The following is a 10,035-nucleotide window of genomic DNA, read 5'->3' as shown; positions in this document are numbered from 1 at the left end:
TCAACATCCAACACCAGGCAATATATTTACTGGTAGCCTTGTTACTTTCTCGCAATGACTAATGCGTTTGTGTAGGTGTGGTGGTTAGCTATAAACACCCAGATTAGAAGCTAAAAACTCACCACAAACACCAGAGTTTACCCTCCACGGGCCGAGCACTGACTCTGAACAAACGTGTCCTCCGGTGTATAATGTTAACGTTTTCTATAGTTCAGTGTTAGTGTGTATTTCGGGCGCCTAGGGACAGTGTAGATGTTGATTTCCTCATGCGAGAAGCAGCTTCTTGGCTAGAGAGCGCTGACTGGTCAGTGTTATTTTGCACTCTTTTTTTTTTTTTACCGTAATACCACATATATGCACTGCCACCATCAAATGATCGAATGTGATAGCTGGATCAGGCAATTTATTTCACAAGCATTTGTTGAAATTCTCTTTACAAACCAACAGCAAGTAATGAATCTCTGCGTCAAAAGACAACCATCTGTCTACCTGCGCACTCACTGCGTGTGAAAATGTGTTTTGAGGGAAGTGGCTTTGGAGGGATCCTTTCAAAATGTAGCAGTCCCTTGCTAGTTTCTCAAACGTTAAGTACCCTTGCTCTAAGTCGAATGAATGCAGAATTGCTTAAGAAGAAAACAAAAATAATAATTCCTAAAAAACACAACAATGACTAAATAAACGTGTCAAACTGCTTCATGTTTAGATATATTATTATTTAATGTAATATATATATATATATATATATATATATATATATATATATATATATATATATATATTAGCAGCAGTTTAAACATATATATTTCAAACTGGCATAGTGACGTTACCGTAACTATCTGTGCGCGGCGCAAAGGAGGAAGCTAAAACGGTCTATTTCCGCTGCAGCAGCGAGAACGGGCACGTCAAAGAGAAAGGAAAAATGTGGACAGTAAGGACACATTGAAGCCCGAGAAGTAACGTCGAGCTACGGATATCTTCTTCGTTTGTCTCGGTTGCCAGGCATTTGTAATTATTTAAAGCTCCCAGGCGAACATTTGACAGTTTAAGGGTCGTTTCGAGGTTAACTCGCCTCCCTTGTTCGGTGGTGGTTCGCTTGGAGGAAGCAGCTCGGCTAGCCAGCTGAACTAGCTAGCTTGCTAGAGATGGGGACGAGAGCAAGTCGTCTTCAGGAAGACCCGGTGCCCTCTGCTTTCGGAAAAGATGGCACAAAGCGGGATTCCTATCGGCGAGCCCGCTGTACCAGGCCCACCAGTCTCATGGTCGATTTCTCCGGGAGCTTCGAGGACACGGAGGCCAACCGGAGCCGATCGGAGGAGTGCAGCGACTCGGACCTGGGGCAGCACGGGGCGAGTGCCGACGGGAGCCCCGCTGACCACCACAGCATCCCCTCCAGCATTAGCCAAGCGTCACCTGCAGACGACAACAACAGCGAAGGGAAACCCGAGGAAGACGGGAATATTAGCCCGGAGCCTCCTGTCGTAGCGGAACATCAGCACGGAGAGGAGACAGGCCGCACGCCCCACCGCACTTTTTCCGAGCGGCTGCCCGGGAATCGGCACTCTTCCGCCCGCAGCGTCGGCGCAAGGTCCGCCCGAGTTCGAGGCACACACCAGCGGCCGGTGTCAGAGGCTTGGATCGGCCTTTATCGTGTTAACAACCGCCATGGCAGTAAGTTAACATTTACACAGTGCAGTAGTATTTGTGCTTTTTAAATTATTATTATTATTTGTTATTATTTATTTGTATAAGTTAAGACTTGCCATAATCATTGGCTGGTCTCCATCAGTAGTTTGTGGTTGGCCTGGTTTTTAGATGTGAAGACAGAAGTTACATGGAATTCATGTGCAATATCATCAAAAATTAAATGAATCAATACCTCAACATAAAATGATTTACGAAATGTGGGGTATAGCTGTTAATGGTTACATTAAACAGCTGATATTTAACTGAAGACAGGAGTGACATGATAGTATATGAATATGATGGCCAAGTAAAAATAAAAAAAGAAGAAGGTAGGGGTATTCATTGTCAACTTTACTCAGCCATAATCTTAAAAATAGTCATAAAAAATTCAACTTCACTCCAGAACAACCTTCAAAGCCAAACAAAGATATCTACAATTGTTTCAATATTGCACAAACTACTACTAATACATTTACAGGCTCACATCACACTAATAATTCTAAATCAAATTATCTCCCTGTGCAACCCCTAATCTACCCAGTGTGAAATTAAAATGGATTATTTTGGGAATTTACATTCCTGAACAGATAATCTCTTTTCCCGTGCCTGCGTGGTGACTAAAAAGTATCAGAGACCCTATTGTATGAAGCACAGTCATGGCGTAAAACTGGAAGTGGTGACATACAAGTTCTTTCATGTCACAAGACCTGTTGACAGTGGTTGTCGGTGTTTAAATCCTGCAGCGTGCAAGTTGAAAACAATAAGTAACCAAACATCTTTTCCTTAAAGTGTATTAAAAACAGGAACATGAGTTTGCAAAGGAAGTGAAAATGCACACTTGGTCTGCATTAGACAATCAAATGGCAGACGTTGCGGTGGTGTGACACCAAACATGACACGATGAGCCAAAACACAACAGTGTGGTGGGTTTCCCGGGCCAGCCCTCCAGCGAGTGTAGAGAAATGGGTCACAACTTCACATGCCCGCTCACTGCTGGCAGCAGCTCATAGATGGAGGAGAATGTAGGGCAGCAAGGCACTGTTCCTGCCCATCTGTCCCATCCACTCACAGCTCTAGCCATTGTTTTGCATGGTGCATGCAGTAAAATAACATTTCAAACCACACTCAAGTTAACATCATATACGCTATCTCTGGTTTGAGAATACAACCTTTACACTGACTGTGTTTCTGCTCTTTGGTTTGCCAAGTCAGCCTGTGTAATCTAGATACCCAAACACAGCACTTGTGCATCTATCGTTCACGTCTCGCTGTGACACAGTGTGTTAATCTCAGCTCCACTCTGTGCAGATATCCGCTGTCCTTTCTGCTCTAAGCCTTTCCCGGGGGGTCGGATCGAGGATCACCTGTTGAGCTGCCTCACATCTCCTCCCCTACCTTACAATAGTAAGTATCATATCACAGGAATGGACCAGACAGCTGTTTTAAAAAAAAGAAAGAAAAAAAAAAAGGCTGGAAGCACTTATGGTTGCTTTGTGTTTGTGTGTGTGTGTGTACAGCGGATGTGCTCAGTAAAGACAGCGGAGAGTGCTCCATCTGTTTGGAGGATCTGGTACAGGGAGAGACCATCGCTAGACTGGCTTGCCTCTGCGTCTACCATAAGAGGTAACAAATTTCATTTGATGTATTTGCATTGTAATAAAATGCAACTAAAAAGAGGAGGGTAATATGGGTGGGGGAAAAAATCGATACAGCATAGTATCGTGATATTTGCCATGGCAATACTGTATCGAAACATGGACGCCAAGTATCGATATTTTATTATATAAACTGCAGATGGAACTAGAATAATGAAATCTATTTCTTTTTTTAGTCTACTAGAAAACTTAACAGGACGATATTGAGGACTGAAAAAGTGATATGAACAAACAGAAAAATGATAAACAGATGTTGACAAAGTTTGATTTTAGGGACCTAATTGGAAGTTGGAAAAAGGTAATAAATTGCAATATATCTCAATATATTTAACATCGAATCACAACATAAATATCATGATAATATCGTATCGTGCGGCCTCTGGTGATTCCCACCCCTAGAGGGTAACAAAATCAGGCATTGTGCATATGGTAGGAAAATGTTTGACTATTTCCAGATCTGAAACAATTTATCTAGGCTAAGGACGCTAAAGGTTGTTCTGTCCTAGTGCACATAATCACTACACATTTCTGATAATTGGAGACCCATTGTCCTTTCCCATGATATAATGTTCTTATAAGTGATCTTTAAAACCACTGCTGATTAAGAATCATAATTTGAACATGAGATAAAATGGATAGAGCGAAAATCTGCTCACTTTATGTAGCAGAAGAAAAGATCAACAGTTTGTGTGTTTCTGTCCTGTAGCAAGCAAGTGAACATTTGCCAATAGTTTTCACAACTGAAAGTAACTACCCCATCACAACATTTTAATAATACTGAGTCACAGACATCCGGTGTTCTGCTAGCAAATAGTTTGGAAAGCTTTGAAGTTGTTAAAGGACCACCAGTGTTTATGCATGTTTCAGCCCATTTACTACAAATTTTACTTTTCAAAGAACTCTGTAATAAACCCTTAATGTTACACAACTTCTAAAGAACCTTTGGTTCCCCGTAGTTACAGCACACTTTGAGACTGGACTTGCCGAGACTTGAAATATACCAAGATTAGGTAATCATCATAGTGAAGATCCTGCCTGCTATTTCTGTTTGTTGTCTTCATTGCATGTTCAAGCAGCTGTAAGTGCTCATTGATTTGAAAATCCTCGCCACATTTTCACACAACACTTGAAAATAATTATAGACTACATGTTCACACCCTTTACACAAGGAAAGTTGTTTTTAACACTACATTCATTTATTAGTTTAGGGCTGCAACAATTATTTCCATTATTTTATTATATCTATAATTTTTTAAATCGTCATCACATCTTTCAGCTCAACATCATATCTTGAAATTACTCTTTTTGTCCGACCAACAGTCCAAAACCCAAACATTCTCAATTAATTAATAATGCAGCAAATCATCACAGATGAGAAGCTGCAACTTGCGTGGCATCTTTGCTTGAAAAATTACTTAAACAGTGAATGGCATATCTAAATAGTTGCTGATTATTTTGTCTGTTGATTGACTACTTGAATGTAGACTACTGGTTTGTATCTGTATTAGTGAGAGGGAAATAAAAAATGCTTCTAAGTACCAGCCCACCACATGTCTCACATCTTCTCTCTGGTCCTGTGGCATTTAACGAGCTAGAGAGCCCTTAAAATGATTCATAACCTGCTGCAGTGATTACATTTAGTTTGGTTTCACGCTGTCAGAAAGAGGAGCCTTTTAGAGGGGTCCACATTCAGAAACCACTATAGAGGTTCTGTCCTGTTAAGATGAGTAAATCATAATGTTATGTGTTTGTGTCCCACCCCCATCTCTGTCCTTTCTCCCTGCAGCTGCATTGATTCATGGTCCAAAGTGAAACCCTGCTGCCCCGAACATCCCTTCGATTGACTCATGGGTCACATGTATTCTGCACAGTGACCAACCTGACTCAGGTATGTACATGTAAGATGTTGAACATCAGGCACAACCATGTTAAGACCCAAAATACGAAAGGATCTTTGACATAATAAACCACAAGCTACCAAGGTGTCACTGGAGTAGATTATGGCCAAAACTACCAAACACAGAGGAAGAATTTAAGCTACAAGGATAATTCAAACATTCATTAAAACTCTAAAGAACCCTTGAAGTTGCCCTCATTTGCAATGATGTCTGGATACGAGTTAAAAACATGAGAGTAAAGAGCATAATTTCTATAAATGACATTCCCAAATTCAAAACTGATAAGAAAACTGCCTCAACAAGGTTTTTTAAACTAGTAATAGGGAAAATGGTTCTGTAAAGAAAAGAAGCCACGTTTTTGACACGGTGTGATTGTCTATATGGTACTTAAATGTACATTTCTCGTTAAGCCAGATACCAAGATATTTTTATTCAGTAACTATCCCTAAGTTAAACTGACCAACAAATCAAAGATATTCAGTAAACTATCCTGTATGACAAAGACAATCATCAAATCCTCACTATAGAGAAGCTGGAAGCTGTGAATGGTTGACATTTTTGCTTACAAAATTACTTTAGTTGATTAATCAATTATTCGATTATCATTTTGAATTGTAGTGTAAAGATAATACAAATCATCCATTACCTCTTTCTGCATCTGTTGAAGTAGATTAGGCCATTAAATGTAATTAACAGGTAACAAAATTATTATTATTAAGTGTTTTGTTTGATGAAATGCATAACACAAACAGATATTATATTATTTGTTATTTTGGCATAGATTTGCCGTAACACATGATAATTATACTTAAAATATTATGAATGTGAATGATGTCAGTCATAATGTCCAGCCCTGCTGTCATTACAGTATGCAGTACTTTCTCTGACAGCCACTCTTTCTTTTTCCATCCCTACAGGAGACTACACTGAATCCTAATAAAATCCCAATAAAATCTGTAATTGAAAAAAATAAAAGCCCACTTTCCCTCTCAAACCTATATTTGAGCGGAGAACAGATGATCCTAAGAGGAGGCTCCAGTTAGCGACACCTGACGCTCTCCGTTCGGATCAGTCCATTTAAACTTGGTGTGGGCCATTTCACAGTAAAAACAGCCGCTCCGTCTAATCTCTGGTCAAGACCCTTGTTGGAACAGAAGTGGTGGAGGTCTGGGCTTGAATCTGCGAAACAAAAAGCAAAAAAAAAAGAAAATATGTCAAATAAACGTTATCATCCCAGAACAATGGAACTTGCCACAGAAAGATCTTGAACTTGGGGAGTAACCTGAAAAAAGTTGTCTGAACGGTGACTCTGGATCCTCTCCTCTGTAATTTTTCTCACTCCAAATGGGTCATTTTTATCAAGTATTTTGCAGAAAGAGTATTGTTCTATGTCCTACATCGGATGAATGTTTTCTTTCCTCGGCTAACCCCAAATGAACCAACCTCACACTGAAAGCTTGAACTGTTTCCACATAAACAATGCTTTACTTTGAACTAGCTGGAGGTTGAGGGCTTGTTTTTGGGGAATGGGGGGCTGCCGTTACTAGGTGTTTCTTTTTTCTATTACCTATAAACATTTCAGGGGAAGTTTGGGGGCTAATTGTTTTTCTGAGTAGGTCAGTGTTCTTGTAGGTGGTTAGTTAGCTCTGAGTTTAATGTGCTGCTACTTGCTGAGTGTTTAGGAGGGTTGTAGGTATTTCATAGGGCCATAGTAGCGCTGGTGTTTGCACCAATTTGAGCACTTTTGTCCTTTTAAGGCTTACTTTTTTTCAGACAGGCCACTGTTTTTGCAGTGAGAGGCGTCTTTTTTTCAGTTGTTTTCAATAGGCAGTCAGCGTTTTGCGCGCTGCTGTGGGCCTATGCGTCACGTGTTTTTGTAGGAGCGCTCTGAACGCCTTGAAAACACGCAATGTCATTTCATATTGTCCAATCGGATCAGATTTGTGAGTTTACTTCAGAGCAAAGTCACGGTTAGGCTAAGGACAGGTGATTTGGTGTTTGCCTAGTAACAACAACAACAAAAAAAACTCAGCAAGCTTCTATTTTTTTTTAAATTGTAGGCTTCAACAAGAAAGGCAGTGCGGGCAACCTGCATTCAGTTCTCTGCCTGATCGGGCCTACGTTTTTGGGTTTGAGATTAGGTTGTGTGGGCCCACTGTGTGTGTGTGTGTGTGTGTGTGTGTGTTTAAATGATGACCAGGGATAGAAAATGTCCTAAGCATAATGTGTGGCTTTGTGTGTGTGTTTACTGTAAATTGCCCAGAAGTCTGCTTGGTTAAGCGGGTTACCCTTTCCATTTTTTAAAACTATGGTAGGCAATTTATTTCAGAAGCATTTTTCAAAATATCTGTTGAAATTCTCTTTACATCCCGACAGCAATCAATAAATCTAATGCTCTGACACAAAAATGAAAAAAAAAGGTGCCTGTTGCAGGACTGTAATAAGCACAGCCTACCTGCATGCACTCTTGCTAGTATCCCCAACTTTGCCTATCCCAGCTTTAAAGGGGACTTATTATGCTTTCCCTTATATAATTATATTTATTATTATTATATAATTATAAATATTACAGTGACAGATGTTCATATTAAACAAGGCCAAAGTTTCACATAATTAGGTAAACGCTTATGATCTCCTCCAGTCACAGAATGCCCACAAAGCCCATCCACTCACTCAGTCTAAGTTACTCGACCACTCTGCTCAAGATTAATCTCAAGGGTTTTGGTGGTTGTTTAGTACGTCTTGCATTTTGGTTGTGAAGTAAATGTAGTTTCTCGATGGACAGGTGGCTTTACTCGTCGCTAAAGTAACTGCTAACTGTAGGTGCCATTAGTTAGCCATGCGGTCCAAAGCTCCTGTGCTCAAGCCAAGGCAGAGTCTGCTAAGCTGATAGGGCCGCTTGCTGCACGGCTAACTAGCTAACGACAGCTAGAGTTAGTGGTTACTTTAAATCTGTCTGTCCATCAGGAAAATCCGTGAATCACAGAGAGTTGAGCAGAGCAGCCGTAGTCATCAGGAAGTTGGCCAGTCAGAAGAAAGTGGGCTTTTAGGGAGGGAGGCCGGAAAGTGACCGACACGAAAATGGCATGTTTCAGTCAGAGGATAAACGGAGGGGCTGCTTAAACAGCCAGTAAGATAAAAATTTTAACTATGAACCTTGCAAAGCTACTCGGCCGGAATCCCAAAATAAAAATATAGAGATGCAAAGGAGCATAATAGGACCCCTTTAATGCTAGTTTTTAAGTCCTGTTACATGTGGCATTGGTACGCAAGCGCATGGCGGCTCATGTGGTCGTGTTGTACTTTGAATGCGGTTTGGGTTTTTGTTCCACTACCCCCCTCCTTCCTCCTCATTCATTCACTCTCTGGGGTGTGGCCTGGGTTTCTTGGACCACACCCCAAGCAACAGTTTTTGCCATCTGTTTACTGCCAAAATCGAGGAGGACGGATGGATTGAGGAATGTATTTTGGGGGCATGTTGACACCATGTGGCATCTCCCTCTCTTTCCAGCACTGGAGGCTATGGACAGCTGATGGCTAATTATTACATAACTAGCCCCCCCCCCACCCTTCCTTTTTTAGGAGTTTATATATTATATCATCACATTATCATGATCATGATTATTGCTTTCCTTTGCCTTATGTGTGTGTTGATTACCTTTGCCTGGTGAAGGGGCTCTTTTGCAAGCAGGTATTTGTAGTGTAGTTGTGGTTTTAGGGCTGAGCTCAGAGGTGGAAGCCCAACAGTGAGGCTGCTCAACAGATAATGTCTGATACAGGTTGTACACAGGCCAGGGGAAAAGTGGGGAACAACAAAAACATGAATTGATTGCTTTTGCTGCCTTCTCAAACGGCGAGTCTGTTCAATGTGTTTTAATCTCTGCGCTAACAAGCGGTATGGATCAGTTTAGAGGTCAGCCTGGTGCACAGGTTTCCTAGTGGTTTGTTCACCCTAGCCACGTTTGTTGTTTTTTTTGTTTAGTTTTTTCTGGTCACTGGTATTTTGCAGTCTGAGGTGCTACGACTTGTCCCGCCACTAGAGGGCAGCCCTGTGCATGTTTCTCATTTTTTTTTGTATTGGAGAATAGAAAAATAATGCCAAAAGTCTGTCATTGTGTGAGAGAGGTGCTTTTTATAATTAGATGTTACATTTGTTGTGGTGATAAGTTATGATGTTGTATACTTTGGCTGGGAAGGGTGTGTGTGTTTGGGGGGGTGGTGGTGGTGGTTGGGTTGTTGATAATAGACGATCTAAAAACCCCACATTACTCTCATTTACTTTCTTACCCCCTCTAATCTGTGTGGTGCAATACCTCAGTTTTTACCAATGCTAAACGCTCTGTGTGTAAACTAGCTCCTCTCCAATCAAGGATGGTATTTTCTATAAATGTCCCTAAATCCTTGGTTTTGAATCGCAGGGCACTGATCCCCTGTTTGCCCTGTGCTTTGAGGTCGATGTATTAGATGAGAATGAAGAGTCACCACAGCAGTATCTGCATTCCCAAGATATGGACAATCTGCCTTTACTCTCTGGTATAAAAACAAATTGAATTTTATTTATTAAATTGTAAATATGTAATGAAATTCAAGAAAATGGCTTGGTCTTTGTCTGTTCAATATGCTGTTTCTAAGCTCCAATCTTTTGTATGTCTCAGAAATTGTTTTTATATGTATTTTTTACAATAAATATGTGTGAGAGATGTTTTGTGAATGTCTGTTTTGTGTCTTTTTTTAAGTGTCAGTGATGCATTTGTGGTTGTTTGTGCCGTTCAGTGAGACCTGAAACATGATTCACTCTT

At 40.6% G+C, this 10,035-nt stretch overlaps 1 protein-coding gene across 1 annotated transcript; it reads left to right on the top strand.

Moving 5' to 3' along the window:
- Positions 1-865: 865 nt before the first annotated feature.
- zgc:66427 (uncharacterized protein LOC406256 homolog) lies at positions 866-9,951 on the top strand. The gene is made up of 5 exons (XM_046051088.1): positions 866-1,668; positions 2,992-3,087; positions 3,201-3,306; positions 5,125-5,226; positions 6,154-9,951. The coding sequence occupies exons 1-4, from the start codon at positions 1,143-1,145 to the stop codon at positions 5,180-5,182; spliced, it is 786 nt and encodes a 261-aa protein (XP_045907044.1). The 5' UTR covers positions 866-1,142; the 3' UTR covers positions 5,183-5,226; positions 6,154-9,951.
- Positions 9,952-10,035: the final 84 nt, after the last annotated feature.

This window comes from Micropterus dolomieu, linkage group LG06 (genome assembly GCF_021292245.1).
Source record: "Micropterus dolomieu isolate WLL.071019.BEF.003 ecotype Adirondacks linkage group LG06, ASM2129224v1, whole genome shotgun sequence".
Taxonomy (NCBI): Eukaryota; Metazoa; Chordata; class Actinopteri; order Centrarchiformes; family Centrarchidae; genus Micropterus; species Micropterus dolomieu.
Note: the sequence above shows the minus strand (reverse complement) of the source record. Positions and strands in the feature narration are given on the sequence as shown.